Here is a 13,726-nt window from a genome sequence, read left to right as displayed (position 1 = left end):
GTCAAATAAATAAAATCTTTTTTAAAAAATAAAAACTTAAAAAAAAAAAACTGACATGAGAAAGTAGGTCATATGCCACCTTGTGGCAAGAGCCCATGGGCCCTGAGACCAAGTGGAGGCCGAGGATGAAGCTGAACAGTAGGGGGCAGAAGTGAGCAGTTCAGAGAAAAAGATCCTGAGAGAGACTAGTTAGTGCTCTGAAAGCCACACCAACCCCTGCATTCTCCAGTCACCTGGGCTAATCCCCCCTTTGCCGCCCGAGCTGCTTTCTGTTTCAGTCACAGCAAGAGGAGTCCTGGGAGGATACAAACACTCGTGGAAATGACCCATTAGGGAGGCTGAAAACTGTGGAAGGCAGCCTTGGAGGGTGAGGCCCAGAGTGACTATCCTCTTAGACGTTTCTTCCAGCTTCCCTTTTGGGTAAACTCTTGGGAAAACTTGACCCATATAGTTAGATGCTTCTACTCACAAACATTCAGGGGCTCCACCTTGCCTGCAGAATAACCCAAACTTCTTCTCCCAGTCCTAAAACCAACTCTGCTCTAGCTGGGCTGGGACTGCCTGCCTGTCTCACCTGCTTGTTCCTTCTCCCTCTGGCCTCTGATCCCGCTCTCTTTCCTGCTGTCCCCTCTCTCCTGTACCATCCCAACCATCCAGGCTCACTCAGCTCATCTCCTACAGAAAAATGCCCTCTGAATTTTCCACCCCTACTCTGAACTCCTTTAACGCATTCCCTGTTTGATTCACGTAGCAGTAAATAGGACTGGTGTTGGTCATGTTTTTGGGCCACGTCCTTGCCCCACTGTCCCTTGAGAGCAGAAACTGAGAAAAATGTTTCTCTGAATGCTCCAGAACTTGGTGTTTTGTCTGTAACACCATGTGATAAACAATGCTCTTTTCCTGACTTCTCTGGGCATCTGTTACCTGTGGCCCAGCTCTGACTCCTTGCCCAGGACTTCAGTGTTTGACCCTGCCCAGCCTCTGGAGAAGCTCCAGTATCCTGCCCGCGCTGCAAACACCGGGGCACCGCTCAAAGTCCTCCTGGATCACCTCTTCCTACAGGAAGCTCCAGGAGTCTTGCCAGGGGTCTTTGGGGCCGGGATCCCAGGGTGGGATGAGAGTTGATGGGTCAAAGCTGTAGGAGGGAGAAAAAAATAATAGGGCTAAAAAGCAAGAAGATCCCCCAAGCAAGCAACCAGCTTGTCTGAGGACAGAGAAGCTAGAATGGTGCCCAAGGGCCCGACCCCACCAGCTCATCCCGGGGGCCTGTCGCATGGTGGGGGTGGGGGAGGGGGAAGAAGGGCCGGGACCCAAGGAGCCACAGCCTCAGGGGGCTGGAAGTGTCCCCCCTGACGATGACGCCTCCAGTGACCTGGACCTGGAGCAGTTCCTGGAAGATGTTGGGAAAGAGCCAGAGCAGCTGGAGGAGCCGTGGTGTGGAGATGATGCCGGGGACTTCACCTTGACCTTCTTCGAGGAATAGCTATGTGCACCTGGCTCCCTGCTGCTCTCTCTCACCCTCTTTCCTGCCGGCAGCAGGGAAAGCCCCTCAGAGGGTCCCTGAGAAGCTGCTAAGTGTGGGGCTTGCTCATCGGCTACAGGTCAACTGGCCGAAGTCCTAGCTGTGCATTTCCCATGTTAATAAAACAGGTTACAGCTCTCCACAGCTGGTCTCTAACCATGGGCTTCCCTTCAGCTTCCCTCCCTCTTCTCCCCTCCCTGGGGCACGTCCCTGTGTCTGTGGGAGGCTGGCACAGTCTGAGGGATCTGGGAAGGCCGGGACACCTGAGTCCTGGGAGAAGGCCTTCGTCGGGGAGGGCAGGTCTGGGTTCAGACCCCGGCTCAGCCACTTACTAGGTGCGTGGCCTGGAGAAAAGCACTAACCCCTGTGGTCCTGTTCACGGCTCGGGTGAGCGCATCCCGTCCGGCTCAGCTTGGCGGAGCCGAAATGAGGTGGTGCACTTGGCACCTGCGTGTTCGTTCTGATGGGAGGGGAAGGAGAAGGGGTAGAGGAGGGGCAGACCCTGGCTTCTGGGCTGGCTACCAGTCGGGGTTTCTTGTCTCCCGCCCCGAGGCAGTCACCCAACTCCAGTACTGGGGGAGGGATCTCGGGTGTGACCTTTTATTATAATTCATTCCTGGCGAGAAGCAGAAGCCAGAAATGGAAGGTGCCATCAGTTTTCTCCTTAGATGCCTTCGGGCAAATCCCACCAGTCCTTTGACTCTTGTGGGCACGGGCTGGGGAGGTGGAGAGGGGCTGGAGCAGCCTGTCTCTCTGTGGTCCTTGGAGGCCTTCCACGCCCACTGGCTTCTGAGTCTTCCGTGTCTGGCCGGGGTCATTATCAGAGGCTGTGACCCGCTGGGCAGCTCAGTCTAAGGAAGTCATCCTCCAGTCCCACTCGTCAGGCCTTTACGAGAGAATATAGGGTCTCCTCCTGGGGGTCCTCCTTGGGACGGAGGCGGGGAGGTGCTGCCGGTGATGAGGAGCTGGAGAGGGTGAGGGAGGCATAGAGGATGGGGTTGTCCTGGGCTTCATCCTGGCCAGAAGGAAGGAGAAGGGGGTGAGCCTGTGGACGGGGAGTGGCAGCTATTTCTCTGCCTTGTGAGCCTCATGGCTGGGACCCGGGTCTGAGCTGCAGCCCGTTCCTCTCCACCCTCCGCCACTGACACCCGCCAGTCTCCCCACCAACACTTTCCCTCCTCGTCCTCCGAGTCTCTCTGCGGCATTTCCCAAGGATTGGCCCCTGCTTCACAGACATGCCCTCCACCACCCAACACCATCTGGGAGGTTCCACCATCCATGGACACACGGGACTCCTACATCCCCCAAACTCCAGGACCCTCTATCCCACCATACCCTGGACTTTTTTTTTTTTTTTTTTTAAATCTCAGGGACTGAGAACTCTGAAATGTTAAGCGCCAGCATCCTTTTTATGCTGCAACTTTCTTTCCTTCCAGCTTTCTCCTATTATGATCCTGCTTGCTATGTGTGCGCTTTGACCCTATGAACTCTTGTCCCTTAATAATCCACTTTCTTTCAGGCTGTCCAAGCTCCCTGCTGATCCTCTCCTCTGCATTCCCCCTCTCACGAGCTCCTTGACCTCTCCTGTTCCCCTGTCCTTAGGCCACACTTAGTTGACACATCTCTAATTCTGGCTGAGGCCTATGGCAGCGGACGCTCTTTGCTTACCCAATTTCCATTCATTTCTTTCTACTCAGTTACAGAACCTTGATTTTTATTTATTTATTTATTTTAATTTTTAAATTTTTAAATAAACATATAATGTATTTTTATCCCCAGGGGTACAGGTCTGTGACTCGCCAGGTTTACACACTTCACAGCACTCACAATAGCACTTACCCTCCCCAATGTCCATAACCCCACCCCCTCCCCCTCCCCCCCTCCCTCCAGCAACCCTCAGTTTGTTTTTTGAAATTGACTCTTTTATGGTTTGTCTCCCTCCCGATCCCATCTTCTTTCATTTTTTCTTTTCCTACCCCCATGTTGCATCTCCACGTCCTCATATCAGGGAGATCATATAATAGTTGTCTTTCTCTGATTGACTTATTTTGCTAAGCATATTACCCTGTAGTTCCATCCACATTGCCGCAGCCATCTTGGATCATGAGGCAATCTTCAGGACAGAAGCCAGTAGCTAGGACAGTGAGCAGGAAGCTAGAAGCCTGAGTGCCCGAGGACAGAAGCCTCTGCCATCTGCCTCCTCATCCTTTTCTGTGAGGGGAAACAAGGAACTCTGTCGTAGGCAAGCCCTATTACTTTTCTTCTCTGGTGCCAGCCGGGGAACATAACTTCTAACCAACAAGTTCTAGAAGCTTCTACACCTGCGTGGGGGAGACATGATCATGCGCAGTGATGCTTTTACAGAGCTCTGGCATCTCATCTGGGTGGAATCCTGAAATACCCTCTTCTCTTCCCTCAGTGACTGTCAAAGCTCTTCTTCTCCGACCCTCAGCCTCACTCTAGAGACAACTGTTGTGACTTTTCCTCCGCAGAATGAAGAACAATTTGTGTATGTTGAGTTTGTCAATATTTTTCTTCATGGCTTTAGGTTTTCCATCATACTTAGGGAGGCCATCTCCACTGCATGGACCGGAGATGGTCTCACGCGCTTTCCTCGAGTACTGGGGTTATTTCCCCCTTCATTTAACTCTTTGATTGATCTCTGTGGAAGTTATTTTGGTGCGAATTATGAGATAATATTATTTTCCCCAGATGGCTGCTCACTTTTTCTAGCATTATGTTGGTTCCCAGATGGTTCCAGCACCATCTACTGATTGACTCTCATCTTTCCCTATTGATTAGAAATGCTGCTTATTAGCCCACTAAATTCCTGAATATATTTTGATCTGTTTCATCCTGCCTATATTGGGGCTTTTCTCTTCTCGGATATTGGTTTATCTGTGTTTCCATATAGGACAGGATCGAATCATTTAAATCATTACAGCGTAAAATTGCAGGCGCTAATGCTCATATGGTCCTTATGCTGTGCCAGGATCTAGTCTCGATGCGTTACATGTGATTGTCATGTCAAACCCCGGGGTGAGTGTTGTTATTCTTCTCATTTTACCGACGGGTGAGCTGAGGCAGAGAGTAGTAGTACCATTGCACCAGCGTTTCTGCAGCCAGGACCTGACTGCAGCCGTCCGGACTCTGTGCTCCTCACCTCTGTGCTTTAGTATCTCACGCAGCTAATCTCCTCTCACTGAAAGTTTTCTTCAGAGGAATCTCAGATCAATACTGGAGACTGGTGGGGTGTAAATGATGAACGCCTCTAGCCCTGTCCTCTGAGCTATAGATGCAGACACCCACACTGCTGAGGGACATCTGTCCGCGGAGGCCACACGGGCACATCTCCAACATATCCCAGACTAAGGGACCATCGTTCTCCCCCAAACATGGTCTTGAACCCCTGTGTTCTCTAATTTGCTTGGTGGTTTCCCCACGGGCTCATTCACCCTAGTCCTTCCCACTCCCTCGCCTCTACACCAGCCCAATCCCCAAGTCTTACTGGTTTTCCTTCTGAAACTGTTCCAGGATCTGGTCTTTCCCTCCACCCACTGCCATTGCCTTAGACTCGCCCCGCCTGGCCCACCTCTGGCCCCACCAGCACAGACTGATGCGTCTGTAAGGCCGACCTGAGGTGGCCACTTCCTGCTTCATGTTGCCCCTGGGATCAGAGGCTCTTGGGAGTCATTTACAAGATTCTCTTCTCCCATCGCCAGCCTCCTCCACAGCACTGAGTTACCAAAAGTTTCCTCACTGACTTCCTGCCCCTGCATGGATAGTGACCTCTTCACCACCCTCACTGTTTGCATGGGGGTCATTCTGATGCAGGTGGTTCTGAGAAACACCCAGTAGGGAAGCTTGGGGCATGGCCCGGAACCACTTACCTGTGCTCCTCTTCCACCTGAGGTAGAGTATCAGTCCCAAAATTGCAGTTTTGAGCACAATGTCAGCCACTGTCATAATGAGCACAGGTCCCACACCCATGGGTGAAGGTACAAAGCTCCTATTGCCTTCCGAGACACCACTGGTGGGGGCGGCGGTGGTGGGGGCAGGGGTGGTCGTCGTGAGAGCTGAGAAGACATGAGAATTTAGCAGATTTTCCCCTGGAGGACTGGAGGTTTCTGGATGAAACTGTCACATCTTGTTTCCTACTTTGGGGAATACTGGGGGCGGGGGACCACTCTCTGAAGCTCCCACACAGGGAGCGGGTAATGAATCCACATCACCCAGCTTAGATGCTGACTCTACCTCCCATCAGTGGTGTGACCTCAGAACCTCATTTCATCGCCGACAAATAGGGATCTCTAAACTGTAGCCTCAGGCATCCCAGGGACAGCAGAGGTAATCCTCAGGGCTGGGAGATTCCCTGAGAGGCCAAGACCCCGTGTCCTTGTCCCCTTGGAGGCTGATGAGCAGAAGCCACGCTGACTGGAGGCAGTGTATGTGGTCTGGAAGAAAGTGCTTGTCAGCTCCTGGACTGTAGGATCGGTTAGGATTCCTGGATCCTTTGGGGTTTCCACCAGATCGATTTCCCAGAGAAGAATCTCCTGATTTCTTGCCCTTAGCGAGATGGGCGATACCAGTTGGGTTGCCTGAGAACTGGGAGGCATCTAAGGGGGCTGGGCATTTAGGGTCTCATCAGTTCACCAAATCTCCAGTTTTAAAGACTGATCCCAAGCCCCCAGTATGCGTGGGGTAGTGCCCCCAACGTCCTTCTGGTCCATCCTTTCTGGAAAGCAAATCTCCAGTCTCTGCTGGGTGGGGAGGGGTATAGAGGTTTTCCTGCTTCTTAAAAAGATTCTCGCCCAATCCTCCAGCTTTCTGACCCCCTTGCACTCCCACTGTCAGGTGTTCTGGGGTCGCCCTTGCTGAACCGTCAGGGGTTTCTGTAGTTAAAAAATCACCTTTCTTCCCGGTCTCCCCACTGCTGGTTTAGGGTTAAGCTTCCCTGGTCTCCTAGGCCAGGTACATTAGTCTCCGTGTTTCCAGCTTCCCAAATACTGATTTTGACCACATGACTCACATATTTTTTGTCCTTGTGGATTTTGTCTTTAAAATTTCCCTTTGCTAGAAAAAGACAAACTCTCACTCTTTGCAGATGATATGATACTATATGTGGAAAAACCAGAAGACTCCATTCCAAATCTGCTGGAACTTATACAGGAATTCAGTAAAGTGTCAGGATATAAAATCAATGCACAGAAATCAGTTGCATTTCTTTACACCAACAATAAGACAGAAGAAAGAGAAATTAAGGAGTCAATTCCATTTACAATTGCACTCCAAACCAAAAGATACCTAGGAGTAAACCTAACCAACGAGGCAAAGAATCTCTACTCAGAGAACTATAAAGTACTCATGAAGAAACTGAGGAAGACACAAAGAAATGGAAAAATGTTCCATGCTCATGGATTGGAAGAACAAATATTGTGAAAATGTCTATGCTATCTAAAGCAATCTACACATTTAATGCAATCCCTATCAAAATCCCATCCAGTTTTTTCAAAGACATGGAACGAAGAATCCTAAAATTTATAGGGAACCAGAAAAGACCTCGAATAGCCAAAGGAATATTGAAAAAGAAAGCCAAAGTTGGTGGCATCACAATTCCGGACTTCAAGCTCTATTCCAAAGCTGTCATCATCAAGACAGCATGGTACTGGCACAAAAACAGACACATAGATCAGTGGAACAGAACAGAGAGCCCAGAAATAGACCCTCAACTCTATAGTTAACTAATCTTTGACAAAGCCGGAAAGAATGTCCAATGGAAAAAAGACATCCTCTTCAACAAATGGTGTTGGGAAAATTGGACAACCACATGCAGAAAAATGAAATTGGACCATTTCCTTATACCACACACGAAAATAGACTCAAATGGATGAAGGACCTCAATGTGAGAAAGGAATCCATCAAAATCCTTGAGGAGAAAACAGGCAGCAACCTCTTCGACCTCAGTGGCAGCAACTTCTTCCTAGGAACCTCGCCAAAGGCAAGGGAAGCAAGGGCAAAAATGAACTATTGGAACTTCATTAAGATCAAAAGCTTTTGCACAGCAAAGGAAACAGTTAACACCACCAAAAGACAACTGAGAGAATGGGAGAAGATATTCGCACATGACATATCAGATAAAGGGCTAGTGTCCAAAGTCTATAAAGAACTTAGCAAACTCAACACCCAAAGAACAAATAATCCAATCAAGAAATGGGCAGAGGACATGAACAGACGTTTCTGCAAAGAAGACATCCAGATGGCCAACAGACCCATGAAACCGCGCTCCACATCCCTCGGCATCAGGGAAATACAAATCAAAACCACAATGAGATACCACCTCACACCAATCAGAATGGCTAAAATTAACAAGTCAGGAAATGACAGATGCTGGTGAGGATGCGGAGAAAGGGGAACCCTCCTACACTGTTGGTGGGAATGCGAACTGGTGCAGTCACTCTGGAAAACAGCATGGAGGTTCCTGCAAAAGTTGAAAATAGAGCTATCCTAGGACCCAGCAGTTGCATTAATGGGTATTTATCCTAAAGATACAAACGTAGTGATCCGAAGAGGCAGAATGTTTTATAGCAGCAATGTCCACAATAGCCAAACTATGGAAAGAACCTAGATGTCCATCAACAGATGAATGGATAAAGAAGAGTTGGTCTATATACACAATGGAATACTATGCAGCCATCAAAAGAAATGAAATCTTGCCCTCTGCGACACTGTGGATGGAACTAGAGGGTATTATGCTTAGTGAAATAAGTCAATCGGAGAAAGACGATTATCATATGATCTCCCTGATATGAGGACGTGGAGATGCAACGTGCGGGGGTTTGGGGAGCTGGAAAAGAATAAATGAAACAAGATGGAATCGGGAGGGAGACAAACCATAAGAGACTCTTAATGTCACAAAATAAACTGAGGGGGGGGCGGGGGGAGGGGGGTAGAGAGAGGGTGGTGGGGTTATGAACATTGGGGAGGGTGTGTGCTATGGTGAGTGCTGTGAAGTGTGTAAACCCGGCGATTCACAGACCTAGACTCCAGCGGCTAATAATACATTATATGTTTATTAAAAAATTAAAAATTTAAAAAAAATTCCCTTTGCTATCATTGTAGTAGAGTTTGGTAGGGAGGAGAGGTAAACGTGCACATAACCCAGCATTTGGCCCGAATTTATGCAATATTTTCTAGTGAAAATTATAGAAAATGAACATTCAAAAAATAACGTTGCATATTAGTTAAAGAAATAGAGGATTTAGAGGAAAGCGTCTTGTGAGATACTTACATGGTCTGTGGAAGAACACTGCCGAGGTTACTGAGGGATATAAAGTAGCGGCCATTCTGGTGGGAAGATTGGACTCACACTGATTTCCGTTTCTGTCATTGCCTTATAGGTTTAATGCAATTCTGGTTTTAAAAATACCTATAAGTGTTTTCTTCAGAACTTGGTGAGCTTATTCTAATATTTATGTGAAACAACAGCGCAAAACAATAGTAAGGTTTTTGAGGAAGTAACGTGGTTCTATGGACATAGACTCACCAGCCATTGAACCGTGATGTTACAATCCCTAGAACAGTGATTGATTTGTTTCTTGCTATGAAGATCAATTTAGTTCTTTACCTCATACCATATACCAAAAGAAATTCTCACTAGATGAGTGAGTTTTACTGTCAAAAGAAAGCATACAAAAATCAGAAGAAAATAAAACATTTTCAGCCCCTAGGAGAATACAGGATTTTGGGCTAAGACATAATAAGAGGAATTTACAGAGGAGAATACAGTGAGCTTTGGATACAAAAAGAAAACATCTGTATGTAAAAAGCATGATTAAGCCAACCACAGACTTCTCAGTTCGATTTGCTGCAAATTTCCCTTAGGGGGATGTTTTGTGTGATGAAACTTCACTTAGGTTAAAACTTCTCTTTTTATTACTTCCCTGTATTTTAAAAAAATTATGAGCATGAATATCCAATTAATTGTGCTAATTGAAAAAATTTATTTATTGATGAAAAACTCATAGCGAATGTGACTGAAACTGAGGAATGAGAAAAGTTAGGAGAATTAAGGAAGGAAGAGGAGGAGGGGTCTGAGAAGAGCCAAAATCTCCCCCAAATGGCCACTTAAGGGAAGATGGAGGAGGTGCCCGAAATATAAACCCAAGCCTGTCTGGCCTAATTCAGTCGTGAGCCGATTTCTATTTGCTCTGAAACCAGCCCGGTGGTCCTACGGGGCAGTGGTTACCAGGGCTGGGGACACAGACGGTGTCCTTCCCGCCAGGAGCAGTGATGTGTAGTTGGGAACTGTCAGCACGAGTCGCTGAAAAACGAAGCTGTAGGCTTCGTTTTTAAGGAAGCCTACAGACAGCGCACCCCCCAGTGCCTGCTCCTGGGAGAGATGCCCTCCCCCTGTGCTGTGGGGACAAACCCAGGTTCAAGTCCCCACGGGTTGCTGAGTTACGTGGAGGATCTAGGAATGCAGCACATCCATTATCCATGAAAAATACTCAAGACAATGATAGCCTCAGGTCAGCCGGTGAGGCTGACAGTTACTGGTTAAGAGTGGAGGCTCCAGGGTTAAGCTGGGTTCAAGTCCACCTACACTACGAGGGTGACTTTGGGCAGGTCCTCAGGCTGTTCGAGCCTCAGTGTCCCTATCTGTGGCAGGAAGACGACGGCAGTACCTGCTGTTACTGTAGGGCCGTGGGGCAGGTTGACCACGGAGACGCATACCAAGCTGTTCCCCCCACAGCGCACAGTGAGCGGGAGCGGCTGTACCTCTGCTGGAGCCATGCCTCTCACAGGCCAGCACGGAGGGGCGAGATCGGAGGGGACAACGGGGACAGTACAGGCAGAGGCGGGGGACTAGAGATGGGGGAGTAACGAGGGGAAACAGGATGGAGTCAGGGGAAGAGGGAGATGGGAAAGGAGAGGAGGGATGGGGCTGGGTGGGGAGCATCATGGTCTGGGTTCCAAGGAGCAGAGCAGGAGAAGGAAGTGGGGGGATCAGGAAAACAGGTCATGGGGCGTTGCCAGGGGAACGGGCTCTCGGGTCATCTTTGGGCACCTGCTGGGTGTGCTGGGCTGAGCCCATGGCTGGGGATGCAAGAGTCGGGTCTGGCTGGGGCTGCCCACGTGGACGCAGGACAAAGGGAAGGCGGCCCACATCCTGAACTAGTCAGGACAGCCTGGGGGCGAGGGCAGGGATGCAGGCTGCAGCCCCAGCTTAGGGCAAGAAGGGAGGATAACTGGGGAGCCCAGAAGGTGCTGAGGCTGGGGGAGTGGGGCCTGGATCTGGAGGGGGCAGTGAGGGGGTGGCAAGGCCTGGGGAGATGGAGGAGAAAGAGTAAAGTCGTCAGAGGGCTGGGGAGGAGGGTGGGTGTGGGGAGAGGAGTTTGAGAGAAGGGCACACAGGAAGAGTGGAACCTGGGCCAGGCCTGGCGGATGGGGGTACCATGGCCTTTAAGAGCCTCAGGGTGAGCGTGGTGTCTGCCGGGGCAGCTGGACTCACCGCGGGTGATGGTGAGTTTGGTCCCGTTGAGGGCCTGTACCACCTTCTTGCCGCATCTTAATGTTTCCACTTGGATCCGGCAAAAGTACATATTCCCGTCCTTCTCCTGCAGGTTTGATATCGTCAGGGAGCCAGAACTCTGAGCCTCTGACAATTCAAGGGAGATCCGGTTCTTGTAGTCCTTATGGATGGAAGGCAGAGTACTGTTGTAGATGACCTCCCCATGGAAGTGCGTCCGTCTCAAGGCTACACTCACTCTCGGTTTCTTGGCTAACTCCCATTCGTGATAGAAGGAGAAAGGGATGCGGACGGAGCCACCTTTGAGGGCTGAGAGGTGGTCTGGTTGCTTGATTCCACAGTTAGTACTTAGATCACATTCTGCTGAGCTTCCTGCAGGAGACGGGAGAGGAGACTTGAAGCCACGGGGAGGATGAAGAAGATAACCCCAGCTCTTCTGACACTGTCCCCCACGGGCAGTAGTGGGACAGATGGTAGGTCTGGCTCTCTGGCCTGGGTGGTCCCCTCGCCAGGCATGGGGTAGGGAGGAGGGTGAAGGGTTGGGGCTGACCAGCTCTATGGGACCAGCCTGTCTCTTGCTGGGGCTGGGAGGCCTGGCCAGCTCCCCCAGCAGACCCCCTCTCCAGCTGCCCAGCCACAGCCCTTGCTGGGGACTCGCTGCGCCTCAGGGCAGAGCCAGGGTGTCCCGGACACTCACCAGCCTGCAGACGTGACGGCAGCAGCAGCAGAGACAGCAGCAGGAACAGACCCATTGCCTCGCTCTCCTCCCCGAGAAGGAGACGACAGCAGCTCCGTCAAGGCCAGAGGGGAGACCCTGGCGGTGCCTCCTTGGGGAGGCAGGAGACACCCGGAGAGCGTGGATCAGGCCCTTTCAGAAGAGCACAGGAGGGTGAGCCTTCCCCAAACTCACCCGCCCCCAGAGTGACCAGCACTTCCTTTATCAATGTGGTGTCTTCTTTTCCTATATTGCAAAAGTGCTTCCTTGTGGTCAGAGCGCAGAGAGCCATGACAGAGGCCCCAGCCTCTATCTTCCTGCTGAAGGCCATGGTTCTGCCCTTGGCCATGTGTGGCCTCTCCTCTTCCGCCTCCACTCCTGGCCCCTGCCCGCACCTCTACCTCTCCTTAGGAGTCAGTCTCTGTCTCTCTAGCTCTCCTTTTCATTGGACACACATTGGCTGAGTGTCTCTTGGCCTCTGTCTGTCCTCCCAGGGGAAGGGGCATCAGCAGGACCAGCTCCAGGTCTGCCAGCGAGAGGACAGGCAGCGAGGAGTCTCTGAGAAGAGAGAAGGAGGAGGGAACCACTGGTGGTCAGATGCCCTCCACCTCCAGCCCCAGCACCAGGAACAACCAGCTTGCTCTTGGTCCCTCTCCTTCCCGGCAGGGGTTCCCCTTCAGCCCCTCCGCTGCTGTCCTTCCCAGGACACAGGCCTACCAGACCCCTTTCCTACCCTGATCGGATCCTTTTGTGCAATCTCACAACCTCCCTGTGGTTAAGAGGTAAGGGTGGACCTTCTGGAGGCCATTCCTTGACCCCCCCAGGATGCAAGACCATATCTGTAGGTCCTTCTATTCTCCACTCTAGATGAGGAGACCACGGCTCAGAGGAGACCTGCCCTAGGTCACATGACTCTCAGATGGTAGGTCCAGGACCCAAACTCCAGTCTTGCTGAGTGCACAGAGCATTCTGCTCCTTCTGGATGCTTCTGTCTAGTTGTCCCACACAACTGCTGGGCCTCAGCACCTGAGAGCAGAGTTCTGGAGGGTGACTCCCAGGAGGCCATATTTTTCTAGTGCTCCTCAGGTGATTCCCTCCACAGCTCGGAGAGTCCTGACTCATCCATAGGCTTCCTTGACTAGGAGGGATTTAAGGCCCAGAGCAACAGAGTCACCCAGGTGACAGTCTCTGGACCATCTCCAAAGGAGCGCACTGCCAGCTTGTGGCTGGTGGTGGGTGGGGGTGAGACAGTGAGGCTGGGACCTTTGGTGACTCACTGGGCAGGTTCTAGAAGGCTCTGCTCCCTCCCTCCCCCCGATGAGGCTGGCATTGGCTTACTGAGTAGATGGTGTTGATGGGAGAGCATGATTTCATCACAGGATGTGGCCTCATCTTCTGGCAGTGGAAGCAATGAGAGGGACCAGTCATCAGTCTTGAGTTGTGGCTCTACTCACGGAGTGGGGTTCTGGGAGCAGGAGGGCCTGGAGTTCTGATTCATAGATGGGCAGAGCCTAAATATAGCTTTTCAGCCCAGAGGATGGTCGGTCATATGGGAGGGGTCAGAATCCATGTGATGAGGAGAGAGAGAGAGAGAGAGCGAGCAAGGGCTATGAGCGGTGGACCACTTTTTGAAAATATCACCTCAGATCTTCTCCCAAGTTCTCCTAAGTTTCTGTTCTCCCCTCCTCACTGGCCACATCTATCACCACCCCAGTCTCTTCTTCTCCAGGGTACCTCACCCTGCTCCTGCATTTCCCCCAAGACCAGGAGTAAGGCAAATATGCCTGGTCTCACTACCCCCATGCATTGTGATGGAGGCTCTAGCCCTTACTGTCTTGCAGTAAGGCAAGACAAAGAAAGAAAAGTGTTCTGTGTTTTCTTAGATTTTGCATTTATGCATTTGGCATTCATTCATCCAGTGCAATTTATTAAGTTAAACAAAAATTATCTGCATTCTTGA

General features: G+C 50.7%; 1 protein-coding gene across 2 annotated transcripts; it reads right to left on the bottom strand.

The window, feature by feature from the left end:
* Positions 1-2,138: 2,138 nt before the first annotated feature.
* LOC123933371 (paired immunoglobulin-like type 2 receptor beta) lies at positions 2,139-11,956 on the bottom strand. 2 transcript variants are annotated; one of them, XM_045992438.1, is made up of 4 exons: positions 11,749-11,956; positions 11,034-11,423; positions 5,413-5,598; positions 2,139-2,537 (listed from the first exon to the last, which is right to left on the bottom strand). In XM_045992438.1, the coding sequence occupies exons 1-4, from the start codon at positions 11,801-11,803 to the stop codon at positions 2,533-2,535; spliced, it is 636 nt and encodes a 211-aa protein (XP_045848394.1). In that variant the 5' UTR covers positions 11,804-11,956; the 3' UTR covers positions 2,139-2,532. The 2 variants fall into 2 exon arrangements, with proteins under 2 accessions (XP_045848394.1, XP_045848395.1); XM_045992439.1 differs by lacking the exon at positions 5,413-5,598.
* Between the last annotated feature and the right edge of the window lie 1,770 nt (positions 11,957-13,726).

Source organism: Meles meles, chromosome 21 (assembly GCF_922984935.1).
Source record: "Meles meles chromosome 21, mMelMel3.1 paternal haplotype, whole genome shotgun sequence".
Classification (NCBI taxonomy): domain Eukaryota; kingdom Metazoa; phylum Chordata; class Mammalia; order Carnivora; family Mustelidae; genus Meles; species Meles meles.
This window is presented reverse-complemented; position numbering and strand designations above follow the sequence as displayed.

Coding starts and splice junctions, on each gene's coding strand:
- LOC123933371 (XM_045992438.1), bottom strand. CDS start 11,803: ATGGGTCTGTTCCTGCTGCTGTCTCTGCTGCTGCTGCCGTCACGTCTG. Junction 11,424..11,748: donor GCCGTCACGTCTGCAGGCTG/GTGAGTGTCCGG, acceptor CGTCTCCTGCAG/GAAGCTCAGCAGAATGTGAT. Junction 5,599..11,033: donor CAAACTCACCATCACCCGCG/GTGAGTCCAGCT, acceptor ATGTCTTCTCAG/CTCTCACGACGACCACCCCT.